This window comes from Onychostruthus taczanowskii, unplaced genomic scaffold (assembly GCF_017590055.1).
Source record: "Onychostruthus taczanowskii isolate IOZ18803 unplaced genomic scaffold, ASM1759005v1 scaffold21, whole genome shotgun sequence".
Taxonomy (NCBI): domain Eukaryota; kingdom Metazoa; phylum Chordata; class Aves; order Passeriformes; family Passeridae; genus Onychostruthus; species Onychostruthus taczanowskii.
In genome coordinates, this window is record NW_024499351.1 from 5865395 (window position 1) to 5887365 (window position 21971).

The 21971-nt window shown below is 51.8% G+C and overlaps 3 protein-coding genes across 5 annotated transcripts; 2 read left to right on the forward strand and 1 right to left on the reverse strand.

Moving 5' to 3' along the window:
• Positions 1-120: 120 nt before the first annotated feature.
• POLR1C (RNA polymerase I and III subunit C) lies at positions 121-4673 on the reverse strand. 3 transcript variants are annotated; one of them, XR_005952644.1, is made up of 10 exons: positions 4550-4673; positions 4396-4467; positions 4212-4319; positions 3554-3686; positions 3330-3446; positions 2975-3127; positions 2655-2804; positions 2011-2127; positions 828-1694; positions 121-588 (listed from the first exon to the last, which is right to left on the reverse strand). XR_005952644.1 is itself a non-coding variant. In XM_041404281.1 (9 exons), the coding sequence occupies exons 1-9, from the start codon at positions 4616-4618 to the stop codon at positions 1576-1578; spliced, it is 1041 nt and encodes a 346-aa protein (XP_041260215.1). In that variant the 5' UTR covers positions 4619-4673; the 3' UTR covers positions 766-1575. The 3 variants fall into 3 exon arrangements, 1 of the variants encoding a protein (XP_041260215.1); XR_005952643.1 differs by having other exon boundaries at positions 3330-3449; XM_041404281.1 differs by lacking the exon at positions 121-588 and having other exon boundaries at positions 766-1694; positions 3330-3449.
• On the forward strand, positions 4672-9881 carry YIPF3 (Yip1 domain family member 3). The gene is made up of 9 exons (XM_041404282.1): positions 4672-4803; positions 4885-5097; positions 5180-5286; positions 5869-5914; positions 6205-6297; positions 6636-6767; positions 7287-7400; positions 7855-7978; positions 9376-9881. The coding sequence occupies exons 1-9, from the start codon at positions 4723-4725 to the stop codon at positions 9495-9497; spliced, it is 1032 nt and encodes a 343-aa protein (XP_041260216.1). The 5' UTR covers positions 4672-4722; the 3' UTR covers positions 9498-9881.
• Positions 9882-14393: 4512 nt separating this feature from the next.
• On the forward strand, positions 14394-20817 carry LRRC73 (leucine rich repeat containing 73). Its single transcript, XM_041404324.1, has 6 exons — positions 14394-14773; positions 15243-15403; positions 16455-16577; positions 17763-17863; positions 18409-18592; positions 20375-20817. Exons 1-6 carry the CDS (start codon positions 14502-14504, stop codon positions 20443-20445), a joined length of 912 nt encoding a protein of 303 aa, XP_041260258.1. The 5' UTR covers positions 14394-14501; the 3' UTR covers positions 20446-20817.
• Positions 20818-21971: the final 1154 nt, after the last annotated feature.

Below are 21971 nucleotides of genomic sequence, written 5' to 3' on the forward strand. Positions count from 1 at the left end.
TTTCTCAGTATTCCTTATTCCAGCTTCCAGAAAGGGGGCACCTTTGCTGGTGGTTAGTACACTGACAGGGAGGGGATGAACCATTCCAGACTATATAGTTTAATTAGGTGAGGGGGAAACTGTATTTTTGAGGTAAGTATTTGTCACTGCTGGTTTATTTTAATTCTAGGTCCCAGCTTACAGCTTGAGGGTATGTGCTGTCAAAGCAAAACCCTTAGACTTTTCAAGGGTCTGTCCCATAAGCATGTGAAGCAATAGCACAGAGAAATAGATAGATAGATAGATAGATAGATAGATAGATAGATAGATAGATGATAGATAGATATAATGCATCATAGGCACATGCAGCATATGCCTGGGTCTGCAGCATGGCATGGGACAGGCTGGGGCTGGGGCCAGGATGCCAAGTGTACCTCCTCCCTGCAGCATGTTCACTCTAACAGGATGTTTACACTCTAAGTAATTCTGCCCCAAGGAAACAAATTTTCATTCTACTGACTTGCTGAGGTCTAGCACTAAAGTGTGCATTGACTTCAGCAACTGGGACACACCAATACTCCCAGACATTTTCAACTCTTAACACTCAAACTTCCAGGGATGGGGCATTCCCAGCTCTGGGCAACCTGTGACAACTTACCTCTACCCTCATTGTAAAAAATACCTATGTTCAATACAAGTCTACCTTCTTCCAGTTCAAAACTGTTGGCCCTCAGCCTGTCACTATAAAAAAAGTAAAGTTTCTCCATGCCCCCTTTATATGTGTGCATTGACTTCAGCAACTGGGACACACCAATACTCCCAGACATTTTCAACTCTCAACACTCAACCATGTTGCTCAAAGCCCCATCTAATCTGGCTTGAACACTTCCAGGGATGGGGCATTCCCAGCTCTGGGCAACCTGTGACAACTTACCTCTACCCTCATTGTAAAAAATACCTAATGTTCAATACCAGTCTACCTTCTTCCAGTTCAAAACTGTTGGCCCTCAGCCTGTCACTATAAAAAAAGCAAAGTTTCTCCATGCCCCCTTTATATACTGAAAGGCCAGAACAGGGTTTCCCGGGAGCTTTCTTGTTCTCCAGGCTGAACAATCCCAGCTCTCTCAGTTTCTTCAGAGGGTAGATGTTCCAGTCCTCTGACAGTACAGCCTTTTCTGTATCGTATTAACTATCCCTGAGCTGGTGTGAAACACCCACAAACCAGCCATGCCCTGATAGCAACTCGTTAAACCTCACTGACCTGCTGTGAAGTGCTTTACTACGCTGCCCCATCAGTCCTCCTCACTGCATACCATCTAAAATGAATGCTGTTACTCATCTTTAGACACGCTGCCACCTTCTTCTCCATGTATTATGGTTTCACAATTGTGAATGGCACAAGAGACAGCTTTTAAAAAAAAAAAAAAAAAAAAGCCTTTATTTTAGTGCATCTTCTCACTACGGCTCATTACCAACAGAAAATCCAGACAGTCCTTGGACTCTGAGCAGACCCCTGCCTATGGAAGAGGAATTCTTAAAGGCAGGTGCAGGAAGCCCAGAACAGCAGTGCAGGTTTCTGCTTTCCCAACAGCCTGGTCACTCCATAGACACAGAGTCCAGCTCATTGAGGAAGCGCTGACACTTTCCCATCAGGATCTTGATGGCTTCACTCACCAGCACATCTGGAGGCAAGATACCCGTGGACTCCACGGAAACTGCACAGAGACACAGACACAAGTGAGCACAGCCACGAGGCAGCCTCAGCCTCCACGCACCTGGCTCCATGCTGCTGCCCCTCCCCTTCCCTTACACCTCACAGCAACAAGCCACATCTTCACAGCCACAGAAGCGGCTACCTTTGCCAGCAGGAAGCACCAACAGATTCAATCCCAAAGCAAGGAGTTACCCACCACATTCTGAACGTATGGATGCTGAGGGCGGGAAGAGGCACAGAGCCAGCCACACGTGCTGGCCAGTCACTGCTTGTTCACCCAAACCATGTCAGGACTCTGTGGAAAACGGGGCACTTACAGATGTAATGGTTCCGTACTCTTGCCAGGCGCACGAGGTTTTTCAGGCCCTCATGTCGGAAAACTTCTCTGCTGAATGTGTCCAGCCGTGCATTGGCTACTCTTGCCACCTTTTTTCCTAAAGGGGAGATGAAACTACATGGGGAAAGTGCAGCAGGTGGGTGCCTTATGGTCACATGCTTACCTCAAACAGGCACTCCCCCCTCACCAAAGGCTGAGACACGTCAATATAAAGAATTAGCATATGCTCAACATGAAACTCCAACCTGCAGGAAAACCCAAACACAAAGCCTACGTGCATCCCTGGAAGGACACAAGAAGTCTCCACACTCAGCTGCTTGTCCAGCTCACTAGCAAGCTCACTACCCAGTGTCAGAACTGAACGGCACCGGAAGCTGCAGTCAGCAGCTGCAGAGCTCTGTGGACAGGAATCCAATTTATTTCAGGGACATCCCTGTTCATCACTCAACACATCTGCACGTGGCAGCCACTCCTCCATAAAATCAGGCTCAGAAGAGCATGAACCATTGATCAGGAAGGCAACATCATGATGTGGTTTTGTCTCTGCAAAGTTTGGCTCTAAGCTCCAATCGGTCTCTACTAAAGCTTGCAAGGAACAAGGCACTTAGCACAGGAAAAAAGTACCATTGATATTCTGGATCTCAATGACTCCAGGGGAAAAGCACTTCTGCAACGTCTCAGCTGCCTCATCCTCAATGGGCTGCAGGAGAGTAATGTCAGGAAGCAGTCGATAACTGGCTGTGGCCACAGGAGAGAACTTGGCGTGATCCTTACCTGTATGAAGAGTTAAGAGTCAAGGATGAGAGCAGGCCTCGGGGAACAAGGATGCTGGGGCCTGAAGTTCCAGGGGAAAAGCCAGTTCTGCACCCTTCCCTACCACAGTGCAGTGCCCTCGTCCCAGCACTCCCATTGCTTGTCCCACTGCCTCAGGAGCCATGACTCACCTATACCCTTGACACAGTGCATAAGCACATCTATTTCCTGCCCAGGTCGCAACAGTGCAATGAGGATGTCATCGTGAACGGGTCGGAAGTCAGCATCTGGAAAAAGGTCTGTCTGATTCCCCAGGGGCACCCATGTCATGTGCTTACTGTACACTGCAAAGAGAAGCCACAAGCATCAGCCAGCTGCTGCCTCAAAGCAGGTCACTCACTTGTACGGGACTGGAGACAGCGAAAAGTAAGTTTAGCAGAATGGAATCAACTCTCCCTGTGAGCACATAGGGCTGAAAAAACAGCCCAGGTCCTGTCTTCCAAGACCAAAAGCAAAAACAGCACCTATTTTTAGGAGCAATCTCACCTTTATGATTGAAATAGAGTTCATCAGGATCAGATGATTCCTTGGCAGCATGAGGATTTCGTTTGCATTTGATTTTCAGCTGAAACTGCAGAGTATCAATTTCAGTGCCTTCTTGATCTCCTGGGAAGAAGCACATGAAATCACACTTATGCTCAGTTTACATGACCCTGATTTCCTGCTTTGAGAGAAACCTTCAATATTTCTATTCTATTCAAGAGTCTCACCTTGGTTTCTGTACTCAAAGAGCCGTGGGTCAGCTCGGATAGGGATGAGGCCCAGCCTATGAGCCAGAATTTCATCCTGCACAATGGATGTGTTGTTGTACACAAAGACCTTCTCTACAGCCATCGTTGGCACCTCAGGGAGACAAGAGATCAAGTCAGCCTACAACAAGAACTCAACTACATGCCAAGAGATTATCCAGCTCAAGTGTCCCTCCTCTCTCACAAATAACTGCCATGCAGACTATTTTGAGTGGTATTTCTGCCAAATCAGGCTATGCAATATACACTTACACCCCATCTAATCCCATCCCCATTTTTTTAAACAATCAATCGCAAGAGGTGAAAGGCAGGAGAAAGGGCTTTGGGGCATCCTCAACCTTTTAGCATTTGGCAGCATTACATGGCTTCTGCTGGGCTGGCAACACAGCTGTGTCGAAAAGGCTGACCCGCAGACACCACCAATAGCACCTAGGAGCAGTAGGCGGTATCGCCCATGCTCCTGAAGCCCTAATTCTCTCTGGGCTCCTGGCACACGTGTGGAACGAACGTGTGCTTCTCTTCCAAAACCCGCAGCTGTCCCCAAGGGCTGGCAAGGCTGGACATTCCACGCTCCCTGAGGAGCCAGTCTTAGGCGGCAGTGCCAGGCGAGCACGGGTACCTCGGCGAGCAGGATGCGGCGGAAGGCGTTGGCGATGGCGGCGTCGATGCCCACCATGTCGAACTCCAGGGTGTCATCTTCCTCACGGATCACGTCCACGCGGAACGCCTGCGGGAGCGGCGCACGGCGGGTCAGCAGGGCCCGAGCCCGCCCCCCACAGCCCCGGCGCGGCCCGCTCACCCACCTCCTCGAAGCGCCGCTGGTCCCAGGCGTCCTCGTAGCCGGGGTAGTTCCCGGGGAAGTCGGTGGTGTGGACCTGCGGGAACAGGGCACAGGCGGGGCCGTGAGGGGGTGCGGGCGCCGGCCGTCCCCCGTCCCGCCCCGCGGGGCTCGCTCACGTTGCGGACGCCGAACTCGCCCAGCACCACGCGGTCCCGCATCTCGTCCGTGCCCCGCCGGGCCGCCATGAGGGCGATGGGCGGCGCTCCCGGGCCTGCGAGCGGCTCCGCGGCCGCCGTCACATCCGGCTCCCGCCCATCCGGGCCAGCGCGGCGGGGCCGGGACGGGCACCATGGCCGCGCCGGGGGCGGCGGGCGGCGGCAGAAGCGGTGCCCCCGCTGCCGAATGGGGCGGCTTCGAGGACAACATGCAGGTGGGGCCGGGCCGGGCCGGGGGCGGCGGCGGGGCCGGGCCGGGCCGAGCGGGTGCTGACACCGTGTCTGCCCCGGCGCAGGGTGGCGGCTCCGCCGTCATCGACATGGAGAACATGGACGACACGTCGGGCTCCAGCTTCGAGGACATGGGGGAGATGCACCAGCGCATGAAGGAGGAGGAGGAGGAGGAGGCGGAGGGCGAGGCGGGCGCCGGCGAGGAGGAGGACGGGGACGGGGAGTTCCTGGGCATGAAGGGGCTGCGGGGGCAGCTGGGCCGGCAGGTCGCTGACCAGGTGAGCGCTGTCCCCCGGCCGGCCCCGGCCCCGGGGTCCCTGCCTGCCCGCCCGGCCGCTGCCCGCTCCCTTCTCTCCGCAGATGTGGCAGGTGGGGAAGAGACAAGCCTCCAGGGCCTTCAGCCTCTACGCCAACATCGACATCCTCCGGCCCTACTTCGATGTGGAGCCCGTCCAAGTGCGAGCCAGGTGGGCAGCCCCGGCGCGGGGAGGCTCCTCCTGCAGGAGGCTGGCTGTCGGCTCCGAGCGAGCAAGTAGCAGTGGGCTGTCAGCCCTGCAGGAAGACTCGCCTATGGACACACACATTGTGCGTTGTCCTGCTCGCCTTAGTGAGCTCCTGTGGTTGGGCTGGCAGCCCTGTCATCTGGCATTGCTGCTTAGGGCAGGAGAAAGGGCTCTTTTCGTACCTGGCTGCCTTATGTGGCTTCTGTTGGGTTTGCAACACAGTTGTATCCAACAAGGCAAAGTTTTGTGAGCCTTTATGAGGAAAATTACCTTTCCTTTTTGCTGTTCTGTCAATGATCTCTCATCCCTGGGTGGGTTCCTAAACACTGAATCTGCCCCTCCTCAGTAAAGTTAACCCACGGACAGTAATGTTTTCTTTCTTTAGTGGCCTTGACTCACCCTTTAGAAAGAATCCTCTGTCCCTCAAGGCCTGTCAACACAAAGCAAACACTGGTAATATGGTATCTTTTACTTATGAAGCATTTTGTTAACTGTCCTGTTGTTCTTCCTGCTCCTGTTGTCATTCCCTGTTTTCCTGTGATGCAGACTGCTGGAGTCCATGATTCCTGTGAAGATGATTAATTTCCCACAGGTAAGTTCCCTTTTGCTGAATCAGACTCCATGACCAATGACTATCCCACAGACACCTGGTAAAACTTGTAATAATCCATGTTATTAAGGACTGAGTTTGTTAGGTGTTCTCCCTGAAAATGTTGGTGGCTCCTTTCCATGGTTGTTCCAAACCTCAGTGAGCTGTCACCTAACCTCAGGTGATAACCTGGTGATAGACTCCATCCAGTGCACTTCTTATATCGCCTGTGGTGGGGAGCCTGATATTCAGGGGCTCTAACCAAACTTTCCCTCACCTGTCTCCTCCTGCAGAAGATTGCAGGCGAGCTGTATGGACCCCTCATGCTGGTTTTCACACTGGTGGCCATTCTTTTGCATGGAATGAAGACCTCAGACACCATCATTGTACGTTGAGTTTCAGTGATAAGTGGTGGTTTGACTGGGCTCTGGGTTGCTGTAGTGACACTAGAAAAGGAGAGGAAACCTCTTCTATAACTGAATAAGCATCTTGCTGAAAAGCAGATTGATTTGAGGATGTTTTTTGGGGGGTGGGAAGCAGGATGTAACAGAAAGTCCTGACACTCTGCTGCGGGGAAAGCTTGGGGTGTAGGTCCTGTGGCCCCTGAATGCTGCTGGCTACCTATTTGATAATTCCTGCAAAGTGTCTGGGACTCTCAGGGGTTAGTTTGGGTGCTGGCAGGTCACTCCTTTGAGTTCTCCTCATTCTGACACTGTCTCCACAGAGGGAAGGCACGCTGATGGGCACAGCCATTGGCACCTGCTTTGGTTACTGGCTGGGCGTCTCATCTTTCATGTATTTCCTGGCATATCTGTGCAATGCCCAAATCACAATGGTGCAGATGCTGTCACTGTTGGTATGTACTCATGGAGCTGCCCTGTGATGCACATTGGTTGTATGGTGTTCCAGAACAAACTTTTCACAAAGAACAGGAAAAGTCTTTCTAAACTGCTGGTAACTGCAGGTAACTGCACTGGGACAACATGGAATTCCAGGATGTTCTTCTGACCTGCCCCATCCCTGGCACGGCGATAGTACAAAGAGGCAGTTCCTTTGTGCAGGTCTCCTGCTTTGCACTTCCTGATTTGAGAACCTGGTGATAAAAAGCCAGGAGACTCCCAGTTTCTCTGGGATTGGAGAATCTTTCCTCTGTTTCCCACGTTGTCGCAATCTCTGACATGGCTGTGAATCCTTCAGACAGATAATCTGTGTGTGAGCAGTTGAAGTTGTTGTTCTGGTTGACTGTGGCAGTGAATGAGTGGTTTGTAAGGCTTTGCCGTGGTGAAGTGTTGCAGGAATAGGCTGTTGGTGCTCTTGATCAGTGGCCCTTCGTGTGGGACTGGTGCTTGCAACATGGACATTTTTGTTTTGCCAGGGCTACGGCCTTTTCGGACACTGCATCACTCTCTTTGTCACCTATAATATCCACTTCCACTCCCTCTTCTATATCTTCTGGTTGGTCATTGGTGGACTCTCTACACTACGAATGGTAAGAGACAAGCAGCCTGGGGTCCTTCTCTTCCTGGGGCAGAAAAAGGGAGGAAAGTGGTGTTTGCTTTCTGCTCCTTGGCCTGGTGGTTCATTTCACAGCCAGTCAAACTGCTGTGGAAAAAATTATGCTCCTGCATAATTTGGCCACTGGTGTGTGGAGGTGTTGCTTGGATTAATATCCTCACCCACTCTAACAGCTGCAGGAGGTTCATTTACTCTCCTACAGCCCTTGCTGCTCTGGAGAGCCATGCCTGAGCATCCTGAACTCTTGGCAAGACTGGGCAAGGTTCACCTACACAAAACAGTGCCAGATTACTCCAGATTTGTTGGTGAAAACTGCAAAAAAGACTTAGTGCAGTGTTCCTGCAGATTCTCACTGCCTGACCTGTTCTCCCATGTGTTCCTGACTGCAGTGCCAGAGGCTCAGGTAGCAGGTGCCTCCTCCCTCCTAGGTCGCTGTGCTGGTGTCACGCACCGTGGGACATACCCAGCGGCTCATCCTCTGCGGGACTCTTGCTGCTCTGCATATGCTTTTCCTCCTCTATCTGCACTTTGCTTATCACAAGGTGGTAGAAGGTAAGCAAGGGAGATACGAAGACATCTTGTTAGATTTGGGGGAAGAGAAGTTGTTTTTTCTCTCTCTGAGAGAAAGGATGGACAGTTTGAATCTGTCCTTTGGGCATGTGTGCCAGTTTCCAGCTCTAAAATCACTACCACTGGCTTTTTCGAAGAAGCTGGTCAAGTAGGGCAGCAGGTAAACATGGGGGTGCACTGAGTTTTAGCACTTAAGACCCAATTTGTGAGGCAGGACCCTAATTATTTCCCCACAAGTGAAGTGTAACAGTACTGACTGTTCTTGCATGCAGATGTCCAGCCCCTTTCTGAATATCATTGAAGTCAGGTTGCTTTTCTCTGATCAGGAAATGTGTCATAAGTGTTTTTCGTTCTTTGTTCAGCATCTTTTTGTATCTTGTGTTGTATAGCACAGATAGCAGAAGCTGCATCTTCCCCATCTGGTACTGTTAACCATGCTATGAATGTTTATGTCCTTTTTCCATCTCTTCTTGTTTTCTCCTAACAAAGTCTCAGCCTCCTTGAAAAAAAACCAAACAAAAAACAAAACTCTTCTCCCACCCCATCCTAGAGAGTTTCCAGGTCTCTAAATGTCCCTAAATATGCAATTCTGCAAGTCTCTTCTCTGAGTTTAGGCAGCCAGACCCATTTGTGATTTTTCTGATAAAGCTGCATAATTAGCATAATAGCATTACAAGTCCTTTTGGATATAAATCTTGTCTTTCCTGAATCTCTGCTTATGGCAAAGGTTCTGATCTTCAGCTTTTTGGCAGATGAAATAGAATAAAATATACTCCAAGCAATTTTCTCAAAGCACTCCAAAACTGATTATCAGTCTTGAGAGGGTAATTGACAGAGACTTGAGGACATTTGCATTGCTCTGTGTATTTCCTGCCAAGCATGGTCCGTTTGCATTCCAGTGACAGAAATTCCACACTGCAGCACAGCTGCAGCTCCTGATGTGAGTCTGCAAGTGTATCTCAGGATGAAAGTGAGTCTTGGTCTAACAGCGAGATCTGTGCTGGGATGAAGTAGAAACAGGATTTTATCAATTTCCTTCAGCAGAGCAACATCTCTGGCAGTACCTGCATTCAGGTCAAATGGCAGGGGACCGGATCTGACACTCAAAGCAGAAGGGTCTGTGTTCCTTTTGAGAACATGCAGTTTTTCTGCCCTGAGCACAAGCTCTGATGTGTACGCTGTGGTCTCTGGATGGAGGTGTTTACTCCTGTTCAGTCTTTGGGGCTAGATGTCTCCTCCCATTGCCTACAAGTGCTTTGCCTGTTCTGGGCCCTGCCACCCACAACCACTACCTGGACAGAGAGAAAAGCAAGAGGAAATGTGCCATGTGCTATCATCTGAACTGACTCTTGCCTCTCCCCTTTTTTTCTGTTCTCCAGGTATCTTGGACACATTGGAAGGACCCAACATGCCACCCTTTCAGAGAGTTGCCCGAGACATTCCAGTTGTTTCCAATGCTGTATTGAACACAACAGCCAAAGCCATTGCATTGACCCTCTAGTTTTACAGACTTGGACTTGCTTCCTTCACTACTTTTGGGGCTGCATAGGGCCACAGTAATCTGCTGCCTGTTAGGAGCAGGACAGAACAGCAAGAACACAACTTGGTTTTGTTTTCCTGGACCTGTCCTCTGCATTACGGTTTTGGGCAGCTGAGTGGACTCAGCAGAGGTGAGTCACACCTCAGTGACTCGGAAGAGCTGCACTCTTCCCCCATCCAGGTGTGGGCTATCTTGAGTAGAGTGGTTTTGTTGCCTGCATGTTTAGCTGGGATTTCCCAGCACAGTTTGTTCCTTAGCCCTCTTTCCGCTTGCTGATGTAACTCCAGGAGTATCTGCCCTGTTCCTGTCCTGAAGAGGGAAGAATTAAATTGATGTTGGTGCTGAGTGATGTCTTCCGCTTGAGCCTGCTTGTCTAATGGGAGCGTGGTGTTTGGGTCTCTGCGCCTTCGTCTGTCCTGTCCTAGACTCAAAGCAGGATTCTTTGCAATTCTCTGCTGTCCTTCTTCAAATGTTCTGTGATACATGTCCTGTTTTGGGCACCTTTTTCAAAGGCATTGTAGTTCAAAAGGCACAGGAACTTCATTTTCTCTGGTGATTTTCAGGAACAGCACAGTGTTTAACCACATGCTCTTTCTTGTCATATTCCATATTGATCACTCTCTCTTCACTTGGGCCAAGCTGCTGTCTCACCTCAGCATCCCTTCTGCTCTCTATGTCACAAATGTGTCTGTCCCCATGCTTTCACTGTACCTTTTGTTCCTGCCACCCTTCTGCCCATGTTGCTCTGTGGGACATGCAGGGCAGCATGTTTGTGCATGGTCTTCAGTGGATATTTCTGTGAGGAGCCAGACATTGTGCTGCTGGCCCTCATGTCTCCCAGCCATGGGACTGTCACCTCTGGGCATGAGTGACATTCTGTTCCCCAGACACCCATTCTTCTGTGTGCTGCCTGGCTTTTCAAGCTGAATCTAGGCCTTTGTTTGAAAGGACTCTTGGGACCTTGAGGGTCTCTAGCAAGCTTTTCTCTGGTGTTTCCATTTAACAGAGGGAGAAATAGCAGAGTGTGTAATGGAAATAGAGTGACCATATTAATCTCCAGTGTACTGATGCAGGAAATGTCCAGTAAGGATGAGTGAGCAGAGCAGCCCAGTCTAGGCTTACCTGCACTGCAGTAACTACAACTGAGTAGTTCAGCCTTCCCTCACTGCTCAGACTTCTACTGGTCTGCAAGTAGAAGCTGTTAGCTGGTAACTGGCTTTCATCTTTTCTTTCCCTGTGGTTCTGGATGTCTGGGAGAGAGGAGTCACCCCTCAGAGAAGCTCATCTTTAAACTCAGGCAGAAAAAACCCAGGATATTGCCCTTCCTTGGTGTGCCCACAAGTGCACAAGGCAGTACATGAGAACTGCACTCTTTGGTCCCTTGTTTATATTAATGGGAGAGGATGCAGCTGTAGTGGCATTCAGACTAGTGCCAAGGTGCAATGAAAGAGAGGAAGATAGTGCCAGCTACTGTAATCAGGTTTTTCATCTGCTTCAGTTGATATAAAAATGTCACTGGACAGAACCTGATTATTTTCAGTCACAGACCTACTTTCCACTATTTGCTTATTCCCACATTCACAATTTGTTCCCCTTTCAAGAACAAAAAGCTTCTCTGCTAACAATCACATGCGTAACAGACAGGTTCTCTCACTCTCTTCTCCCCTTCTGACCCCCTTCCTTGGGAAACATTTTGGCTGAAGAACAGCACTCAGAGCAAACTACTTGGGGGAATTGTTAATTATTTTGGCTAGTTGTTTCCATGGGGATTTTTGGACCAATTGAACCACTTTAGAAATAGAAATCCTAGAATTTCTATTACTTCAAAACTTAACAAAATTGAAGTGTTAGTTTGTAATGTTACTTTTGGTATTTCCCTTTTTATATCTCCATGGGAGCTTTGTTTCTAATTCCAAGTTCTTGCCCTGGCAGTCTAGAATGGATCTATTTCTCTTGGTGCAAACTCTGCAAGTACTGGCAGGGGGGAAGGAAAGGAGAAAGACAATTGTCACTGAAGTTCAGCTGAGAAGAAAAAATCATTCTGCACCAAATTTGTACCATTGCTGATTTATGACACAATTGGAGAACTGCTGTGCTCCCTCCTGCACTGAGCCACTCAGCTGAACCAGAGGGGTGAAGCTGTGCCCTGTGTTTTCACTCAAAGCACAGAGGAGAGCAGTGAGCAAACTCCTCATGCTTCTCCTGAGCAGCTTGTGTGTTGTGTCAGCAGGGGAGACATGATCAGGGTGACAACCAACCACCCTCTTGGAACCTGTGGGGCTTGCTCTGCTCCAGTTCTTCAGCCCTGATTAATTCTTTGTGCAGCAGCAGCTGGAAGCTGAACTGTTCTTTACTGCCAGAAATTCAGTACTGAGCTGAGAGCTTCAGCCTTGCCTTTCACTGACAGGGAAGGACATGTTTTTTCAGAGAAATGCATGCATGCTGCAGTTCCAGGCAGCATGCTGAGCACGCAGGCTTAATGAAGTCCTTGTGGGAGGGCATCTCAGTGCTTACTCAGTCCTCTAGTTAGCAGAACAAGCCTTACAGCCCTATCATGCAATACTATCTCTGTCTTTGTTTCCTGCCACAGCTCTTGCAGCAAATCTCAAATAATTTTCGCCCTTCTCCCTTACAGCAAATCTGAAATAACCCACTCATCATTTCCCCCTTTTGAGTAGAAGCAGCTCTGTGTAAGCCTCTCTTTATTAAATATGGAACGAACATATAAAGCTGTCAGATTAGAAAGAGAAAGCTGTGCATTAAAGCTGAAAATTAATATTAAAGTATCTACGACCTCCTCTTCTCCTATGCAGTACCTGAGTGTCCAGCTCTTCTTACAGTCTATCCTTGTTGCACTGATGGTCACCTTAGTTGTGATTTTGGGTTACAGGTAGGCTGTTTCTTCTCTCATTTGTTTCCTGTGTCTGCTCTCACTGGAGCTGCTGTTCATCCACTGTTTTTCTCTGTTTATGTGTTAACTCTCAATGGCATCACTCTTTCTGCCCCCAGTAGGTAAACAATAAATGACCTTCCTCATACCTGCTGGGTAACTGAACATGACAAGGAAGAAATACCTAGTTCTACACAAAACAGCATTGTCAAAGTCCCCTCTGCATAGCCCTGCATTAGCTCTCTAAACCTGCATTAGGTTTGGTAAGCCAAAGCTTTGGACCATTAGCTCCTGTGCCACTTTTTCAATGAATTGAGCATAAAGTAGGTGGGATACTCATTGTGCTCTGGCTCCTGACAACAGGCAGTGAAGAGGCACTAGGGCATCTTCATCAAAGTTTCAGGACTGCTGCTGCAATGGAAGTGGGACATGTCCCAAGGGCTCTCCTCCGAGCACCTCTCTAATAGTAGTCTGTTAAAAAAAGCGTGGGTTGAGTAGTGCTTGGAGGTAATTGAGAGGTGAGTCTGAATGTAGCCTTCTAGTTGACCTGCATGCTGTCAGCTGGGATTTTCTTGGCTACCCCCTGCCTGTAACTCTGAAATCCAATCTTTTGTCCCTCACCATCCTGCAATATGTAGGATCATATTCTCACCTGAGTCTCTTAACGTGACCTTAGAGATGAGCTGCTCCTTTTCTGAAAGCCACAGTACCGCAGCTGTACCACATCTGGATGCTTGCAGCTGCTGCTCATACTGCAGCACAGATGAATTGCGAGGCCAGTGGTCTGTTCTTGGTGTATCTTGCAGAACAGTATCAAGGTCATGCATCTCTGTGCAACAGGGAAGAAAGCGGAGGGCATGTGTATGTACTCCAGAGAACAGCAATGGATTGCTCAAAGGGCATGGTGATACCCACACTGGGAGTTTAAGCCAGAGTCTTAAAGCTGCTGCTCCCCTTACCTCATCCAGGACCTGACATGCATCCTCAGCTCAGGTGATCTGCTCCTCCATTTCAGTGGAGGAGAAGTGCTCCATATCCCCCTCCACACCCTATTTTTCTCTTCACTTTCCATCCGCTCTCCTGGGCCCTGGCCTGCAAACCAAGAAGAGGAGCCTGGTTTTGTCCCAGTGTTACCCACTGGGCTGGAATTCATTTGAGCACTGCTATATGCAGCAGCCAGATTAGTTACGTGCAGAAAGCTGCCTACTTAGGCGGTTTAACCTAATTTCCACATCACTGCCTTCCTTTTTCAGCTCAGTGAAGTTGAAAACGCAGGGGCCCTGCTTCCTATTTCTCTCCAAGTACAGGATTACTCAATGGGGAGACGGGACAAATCCCTGTGATCCATACCTGTGAATTAGCAGGAGGTGGGCTGTGCCCCATATACCTCAGGTCAGGCTGAGGGCAGAGGCTGTGTGCTCAGGGATAAGGGAGTTTGTGGCCCTTCCCCAGCCCTCCGACTTTCACCTCCAGGCAGCTGCCTCCAGGCACTGGCTCTTGTACGCTCTGGGCCACGAGGAGCAGATCACACTGACCTCGCCACTAAGTCATGGGTCGAGGATTCAGGTTTAGTGAGTTTAAGTATTAAACGCAGCTGAAGCCATGGAACGCCACAGTTTCTCGGACCGAGGACCCAGAGTGCACCATGGCCCAATGGCTTGGGCCCCTTTCCCCAGATGGGAGCAGGGCTGGCACGGAGAGCCTTTCCCAGGTGCTTCTTACACCCTCCCTCCCCTCCTGCACCCCCTGTGTCGGGGACCCAGCCCGGCCGGCCCTGGCCCCGCCATCTCCTCAGGGCAGCGGGCAGGTGCCAGCGGGCGCTGCCGTCGCCCCTCGCGGGCTTTGAGTGGCGTCGGGACCCGGAATGCCGGGCGGGAAGCCGGGATGGGATGAGGGATGCTCACGCTTGCTCCGTTGCGCGGGGAGGCGCTGGCCGGGCGGGGAGGAGGGCTCGGAGCGGCGGCCGGGGGAAGGCGGGGCGGCCCGGCAGGTGCGGGCGGGGCGGGGCGGGGACCGCCTCCCCCGGCGCCCGGGCTGCGCGGCCCGGGATCGGCGGCGCTCCGAGCCGGGGGAAGATGCTGCCGGGGTCTATCCAGATCTCCGGGGAGACGCTGTCGGGAGCGGAGATCCGGGACATCTGCGAGAGCCTGCGGGAGAACTCGGTGCGGCTGCTGTCGCTGCGGGGCTGCCAGCTCTCCGAGCGGGACTTCGGGCACGTCTGCCGCGGGGTGGCCGAGTCCCGCTCCCTCGCGCAGCTCAACCTCAACCTGGGCATCGTCTCCAACATCAACCGCGTCAAGCAGCTGGCCGAGGCCCTGAAGACGAACCGCTCCGTTCAGTCCCTCTTGTGAGTACAGCGCGGCGGGGGCTGCCGAGGGGTCCCGGTCTTCTCCCGGGCGGGGACGGCTCTTTCGGGGGACTATCAGCTCGGGGCCAGACCCTGAATTTGAGTCTTGTCGGAGGGAAAATGTCCTTGATGCTGCGGAGGATAAGTCCCTGCCCGTCACCTGGCTGGGAGGGAGCCACCTCTGCCTCCGCCGGCTGGGCACGGCCCTGCCTCTCAGTCTCGGTCCTCCAGCCCCGGTGGTGGGGCTGCCCCTTCAAGGCTGGCATCCCCTGCACCCCTCGTCCCGGCCGGGAGAGAAGGGCCACCGTAGCGGCCAGCCGACCCTAGCGACAGAGGCTTTCCAAAGCTTTTTGCCCGCTTCGGGTTAGTATTTGTCATCCACCTCATTTTGTCTGCTTCTTCCTCCCTGTCAGGTTAGTTAGCCCCCAGGAAGAAGGCTCCGTAGTAATTTTCCCTTTTACCTGCACAGCCTCCATGGGAGTCCCCTGACAGATGCAGGCTTGGCCCTCCTCAACCCTGCTCTCTCCATCCACCCCTCGCTGGTGGCTCTGGATCTAGGAGACTGCATGCTGGGTGATGAAGGCATCAACCTTATCTGTGGGCTCCTGCCGCCTGATGGGGCCAAGTCTGGTAAGCACCAGGGGCTGTGGGTTGCTCAATGACTGGTGGAGCTTTCACACAGATTATGCAGCACTAAATCCTCAGCCCTGGAGGAGGCAGGCTCTATGGGCTGCCAGAGCTAAGGATTTATTTCCCCTAACTTAAGAAAAGCAGATGAGCCAAGCAATAGAGGAGTGGTTCCCTTGAGCAGGTTTGGGCTTTCTGCTACTGATCTGTCCTGCTGGCAGTTTGGATCTCAGGGACTAACAGGTTGCTTCTGGTTCATGTCAGCACCATTTGAAACTGGAGGAGAGGACAGCTTGGATTTGGAATTTCTTATTTTGCATTTGTGTGTTGATAATCACGGTAGATAAATATATTGTGCACCCCTACCTCAGCACTTAGCTTTATTATCAGTGTCTGGGAGTTGTCCCTGCTTGTGGTTGCACTCCATGAGTGTGTAGTTGCATGGCCACAGCCTTCGTGCCAAGACTCAGGTCTTTGCAGGGAATGATCTTTGGTGGTATGAGGCCAGTGACCCACTCAAGCTGAGAACTGGCATGTGCTGAGGTAATACCACTCCTTTCTTCTGACTCTCAAAGTGCTTTCCACGTTTTCCCAGCACCTCCTCCTCTGTGTGCGCACAATGCCACAGATGCTGTTATCTCTGCTGGCCACCCCTCTCAGGTGCAGGCTTCAGAGCCTACTGTCCCTGTTATCCTCTGTCCAGCCTGTCGTCTTGTGCCACCTTCTTTGCCCAGTCAGTTGTCTCACACACCCCTTATTTTCCATTGTGTTTTCCATTGTGTTTGCTATGGTAAAGGGTAAGCAGGACACAGGCTGGGAGGGCAGATAAATGGGGCAGTTGCAGCATGGTTAAATGAAGGGCCACAGCTGAAGGCAGTGAAATATTTCACTGATCACTGAAATCTGTCATGACAGTTGTCAGAGCAAACCAAGCCCTTAAGCCCTACAGAGTACAGTGTACACATCTCAAAGCTGTTCTGGTGAGCTGAACAAGGTCTCCTGTGACTGCTTTGGGGACCCTAAGGCTCTGGTTTGGCTTCTCTCTCTTCTGCAGGCCTCAAAGAGCTAACACTGAGCGCCAACCCAGGTATCACAAGTAAAGGCTGGGGACGCCTAGCCATTGCAGTGGCTCACAGCTCCCAGCTCCGCGTGCTGAACCTGGACTACAACCCCCTAGGTAAGCTGGGGGCCGGGAGGAGGAGCACTCTTGCCTCTCAGCGTTTGTGTCATCTGCACCAGTGGGGGGCAGGGACCAAGCTCTGGAAAGGCGGTAGAGCATCAACAGCAGGATGGGGCAGTTCCTTGCGTAGGTGCCCTCTGTTCCCCAGCAGCAAGTTCACCCTGCCAGGCACCTTCAGCTCTAGGAGAAGCCACAGTCACTGCTCTGCTTGTGTGAGGTGGCCACATGCCCTGCGGGGAGGTGCGGAAAGGAGGCTGTGCCTTGCCCACTCCACCGCCTTTGTCGTCACGTTTGACCCTCCATGTCTCCCTTTTTCCTGAAGCCCTGGGCGCTGAAGCTGGCTTGGCAGATGCAGTATGTCCCCGCGCTCCCCCCTTCATCTTCCTGGAGGAGCAGGGAGGAGGAGGAGGAGAGCCTGGCACTCGTTGCCATAGAAACAAACTCTCTCCTGCTCTGCTGCAAGGTGGTGAGGAGGAGATTGGGCCATGCCTGAGCATCAGGATGACACTCCACTCCTCAACCTGTCTGCCAGCAGAGACTCCCCCAGGCCCTCTTCTCTGACCAGGTAATTCCTCTTGGACAAGAAAAGCCCCAGATGTTACTTGACAGCAGGCTGGGTTTTGTTCCAAGAGAAGGTGTCCAGGTTGTATGGCATCTTGACACTCGACAGAGAATGTCAGAACACATTCTGGAGTCTTGTCTCTTCACCAACACCAATCTTCAATGCTCCTCATCCTGCCGCATCCCCCATCAAAGTCTACCCCCTTTCCAGGGAGGCAGTCTGCCAGCTGGTGCAGAGTCCTCTGTCTGACTCCAGCCTTTCAGCTCCTATTCTGTGTCTGGGATGCCCTACAGGACTGTTAAAGGCCCTTGCCTCCTTGACTAGGAAGGAGATTTGGGAAGATATGGTTCTTTGGGGAATAAAACCAATCTCACAGTGGTCCTTTGTGTTCCCCTGATAATCGGTGACTGCTCCCATAACCACAAAATGGTGCATCTTTCCTTGTCTCTTTTCTCAGTTAACAGCTTTTTTTCCACGATCAGGTAACAGATTTGGAAGGTTGTCTGATGGCAAAAATACTCAGAGGATGTTCCCATGGCAGCCTCAGGCACATGAGGGCATGTGGCATTACGTGAGGGAAGGCAGGCACTGCTGACAGCCCCGGTTTGCTCCTCCCACAGGTGACCAGGTAGCCGGGATGCTCGCTGTCGCTGTGGCCTCCAGTCGAACCCTCGAAGTGCTGGACTTGGAGGGAACAGGACTTACCAACCAGTCAGCTCAGGTGAGTAATTCACAATTGCTCTACAGCATCACGGACACCTCAAGGGCGCAGGTCTGGGGTGTCTGCAGTGGCTCCAGGACCCACACCTGCCTCCAACCACACGCGGAGTCCACATGCACCCCCTTCCCTCCGTGCACCAGGGGGGTTCTTGCTTTCCCCTGGCCGTTTTCTTGGAAGAAATGAAGTTGGATTTTTGGCTGAGAATCAGAACTAAATCTCTGTGGACAAACATAGGCCAAGGCTCAGTTGCACAGACTCTCCTCTCAGATCTCCAGCTTCTAGTGGTAAGAGGGAATGGACCTGGATATGTGACAGTAACAGTGTAGAGCAGTCCCTTCTTCTTCAGACAGAGCCAGAAAAGCTCGGCTCTTACCACAGGAAGATGGGAAGTCCTCAGTCTCACATAAAACCTGATGAAGGGGGTGTCAACGGAAGGTAGAAGTAAGGAGAGGAGGGCTGGAGTTCACAGGGAGACAAAGCACTGACACTCTTTCTGCTCAGCCCTTGTGATGTTTGTCAGCCTGTTTATCTTACTCTCCCCCTAGACCTTGCTGGACATGGTAGAGAATTACCCCACAGCCCTACGGACACTCATCCTGGCAGAGAACAACATTAGTCCTGAGCTGCAGCAGCAGATCTCTGATCTTCTCTCAGAGGGCGAGGAAGAGGAGGAGGCAGATGTCCACGAAGTCACAGCCAGGGAGAAGAACCCCTGGATCTGCCAGAACAGTAAGAGCTCTGGGAGCTGGGCTGGGGGACAGGAGCTGAGGAGCTCCTGGGATGTCTCAGGTGTTTCCAGTGCCACTAGCCTCTTGCAGTGGGGTTGGTGAAAGCTGAGGGGCTCCTGGGGTGTCTCAGGTGTTTCCAGTGCTCTAGCCTCTTGCAGTGGGGTTGGTGAATTGTCCCTTTTCCCTATGTACTGGAGTACATACAACCTGCATGGAATGCATACCACCTCCATGGAATACATACACCTACATGGAATACATAAAACCTCCATGGAATACACACCTCCACGGAATACACACACATCCATGGAAACATAAAACCTCCACAGAATACATACAACCCCCATGGAATACACACACCTCCATGGAATGCACTGACCTTCATGTTAAACAGCGTTGGGCTGCGTCTCTCTTGGAAAGGCAGCCTTCAAGGACAATGCGGCTGCAAAGAGTGGAAACAGTACCTCTGAGGCTTTTTCCTGAAGCTGCAGAATGAAATCTGAAAGACTTAAAACTCAAGGGCAGGAATATTAAAGATCTTGGGAGCCTTTGCCAGATATCCTAGCCAAAACTTGTGTCATTCCTCACTGTTTCCAGAACCTCTTTGCAATCCGCACAGCATCAGCTGTTCCTATCTCTATGTCCCAAACTCATGAAGGGTTAGCCAGATGCCACTGTCTGTCTATTGCTTGTAATAGAAAAAAGGTGTATTACAGAGATAGCAATAGCCTGTTCTGTGTAGTTTGCATATATCATATTGTATTTTCTCATGCCTACCTTGTGATCCAGCTGATTTGAGTATTTGTGCTTTTTTAACCTTCATTTGTCCTTCACCCCTCACAATTCTCATATCAGACTACCAGTAGACAAGCACAACCAATCCTTGAGCCTCCAAACATCTGGATCCTCAACTATTAAACCGATTAAAATAATTTAGTGACAGTTTGGCTAAGTTTTGGATCTAGCTTCCAGAAACTGATTCCTGAAATAGAGATTCCCCTGCAGTAGTTTTGAATGTGCAGGACTGCCACTAGATATCTCCTCCCTCCCACCCAGGAAAAAACATGTTTTTTTCCATTTCAAAAGGCTTCTGGATGGGAAACTGGTACCCTGCTAAGTTTCTTACTTGCTATGCAGGCCCATTCTCCTTGCAGTTGATTCACTTGCTGTGGGGAGAGTCGCAGTGTTCCTGGCTGTGGCTGTGAGCCATGGCAGAGCCAGCAAGCTGCCCTCACCTCCCCGAGGCAGGCAGGGGAGGGCTGCACAAACCCTCCATTCATGCAGCGCAAAAAGTCAGTATTTCCAGGCCTCTGCTGCTGTAACATGGCTGATTGCCCACAGCGTTCCCTGCTCTTGGGAAGGCAACACAACCACCCTGTGTGGTGTTGGTTGGCTTGCAGCCTGAAGCCTGCCCCACCTGGACACTGTCTCTGTACTGAAAAACACTCGATGAGTGCAGATTTAAAGGCCTGTGCAGGGTTGGGTAAGGGCACGGCTGGGCCAGTGCAACCAGGATCATCTACATGCCGGGGGTGCTCAGGCCTGATGTTCCTCTGGCCTTTTGCTGCTGTCTCTGCTTTCTCCCCTTCCCCAAAAATCGCTTCTGTTCTGCTGCTCTGTAGCCAGAGCAGGCCTAGTTCCTACTTAATCTCACACTTTTCACAGCAGTTTTCTTCCCACCCTGCTGTTTCAATTCCTCATCCTCACCTCTGGATCTGGAGCACATCCCCTGTGCTCTCCGGCAGCCCAAACGGCTCATGGCTCTCTCCTTCTCTCCACACAGATTCCAGCTCCCAGATGGTGCTGATGACATCAGGCCTCGGTGACAGCCTCTTAGCAGAAACAGAAATGTAGCTGGGCTACCCTGCCTGCTTCTGCCGAGGGGAGCCCCGTGCCCCCGCCAGACGCAGCCTCCGCCGGGCTCCCCAGCCCTCTTCTCACACATCTCGCCTCCTGTCGCTGCCTGGCTCGGCTCTGAGCGCAGGAGCCGGCTCCAAGCGAATCTCTACACACGTCTCTGTGCCCTCACACGCCTCGTCCGTCGGCCGCTTGTGATTGTCCCCGTCGCCGCATGTGTAGCTCACGCCGCCCTGCCACCCCCACGCCCGGCTGCGCCCGCAGGGCACAGGCTGTATTTATTCAGATATGTATAAGAGATGTCCTTTCTATCGCTTGTACTGCTGTCGCGATGAGACTTTTATAAAGGTCACAGATGTGGTGGCACCACTCGGCAGCGTCCGCCTCCGCCACTGTGCGACCCCGGGAGGGCAGGAGCCGGCAGGCACGGGCAGAGACCAGCTGGTATGGGCAGAGAGCGGCAGGGACGGGCAGGGGCTGGGAGGTGCCGGCAGGGACGGGCAGGTGCCAGGCGCGGGCAGGCGCTGTGGGCCCAGGCAGGGCCAGGAGCCGCGGGCCTGGAGCGCCGGCAGGGGGCGCCAGCGCCTCGCCCACCGCCTCACGGGCTCTCCCGCGCCTCGGTCCCGGCCCTGGGGACAGGCCGGTGACAGCCCGATTTTCTGTCCCCCAGGCCCTCCCTCGCTCCAGGAGGAAGCGGGCTGGGCGAATCTAGCTCTGCAGGGACACCAGCCGTGCCCACCCTGGTGAAGGTTTCAGCCCACACCAGCACCGCGGGTTGCAGTGCCTGCGCTTTGCCAAGCGTTCCTTGCTGACAAGGAAGATCGTGTTTCAAGGCTCAGATTAGGCTAGAAGATTAAATTGTGGTAGCAGCTGCTACTCAAGGGAACAAGAAATAAAATCATTAATTAGGGGGACAAAGAAACAAGACACTCTTTCTAGTGTTAGGCTTGCATGCAGCCAGCTCAGAAAGGCACAGGGAGCCTAACTTGGGAGAGGGAGGAAAATTCATCACAACCCTCTGACCTCTGCAGCACCCTTCAACGTGAAAAGGAAACACTTGCAATGGTCTGTATCAGCATCCCGCAGGAACTCTCTGCCTCGTGTTTGGAGGCCTTCCTGACTGGGGTACGTGCAGTCAACCCCAATCCTCCCTCCTCACACAAAATACTGAATCTAGAATTATAAACCTCTCAGGAACCCCAGCAAGGGGGTATGGTACGTGGCCCCACGTCACTCGGTTTCTGAAGTGACACTCTCAGATGACTCCAAAAGCTGGGACTCGGAGAAAACCAACAGCTATTAAAAGGATTAGCTACACCTTATTCTACACTAGATGAGAATGTGGAGGATGGCCAAGGCAGATCAGCTAGCACAGCCAGCAAAATATGTGAAACAGGGTAGGCAGAATCTTAAGAGTAACACTGAGGGGTGCTAACAGCACCAGCTTACAGGTCACAGGATCATGCTCCCTGGACAAGACAATGGGTGGCACACACAGTTCAACAAACTTGGGACACTGTACC

What these genes read in the sequence shown, in the direction of transcription:
- POLR1C (XM_041404281.1), bottom strand. Translation starts at nt 4,618, where the DNA reads ATGGCGGCCCGGCGGGGCACGGACGAGATGCGGGACCGCGTGGTGCTG. An exon ending in ACCAGCGGCGCTTCGAGGAG is followed by an intron (nt 4,320 to 4,395) that starts GTGGGTGAGCGG and finishes CCGCTCCCGCAG; the next exon opens with GCGTTCCGCGTGGACGTGAT. An exon ending in ACTCTATTTCAATCATAAAG is followed by an intron (nt 3,128 to 3,329) that starts GTGAGATTGCTC and finishes TTCTCTTTGCAG; the next exon opens with TGTACAGTAAGCACATGACA.
- YIPF3 (XM_041404282.1), top strand. Translation starts at nt 4,723, where the DNA reads ATGGCCGCGCCGGGGGCGGCGGGCGGCGGCAGAAGCGGTGCCCCCGCT. An exon ending in AGATGATTAATTTCCCACAG is followed by an intron (nt 5,915 to 6,204) that starts GTAAGTTCCCTT and finishes CTCCTCCTGCAG; the next exon opens with AAGATTGCAGGCGAGCTGTA. An exon ending in TGCAGATGCTGTCACTGTTG is followed by an intron (nt 6,768 to 7,286) that starts GTATGTACTCAT and finishes TTGTTTTGCCAG; the next exon opens with GGCTACGGCCTTTTCGGACA.
- LRRC73 (XM_041404324.1), top strand. Translation starts at nt 14,502, where the DNA reads ATGCTGCCGGGGTCTATCCAGATCTCCGGGGAGACGCTGTCGGGAGCG. An exon ending in TTACCAACCAGTCAGCTCAG is followed by an intron (nt 17,864 to 18,408) that starts GTGAGTAATTCA and finishes CTCTCCCCCTAG; the next exon opens with ACCTTGCTGGACATGGTAGA. An exon ending in CCCCTGGATCTGCCAGAACA is followed by an intron (nt 18,593 to 20,374) that starts GTAAGAGCTCTG and finishes CTCTCCACACAG; the next exon opens with ATTCCAGCTCCCAGATGGTG.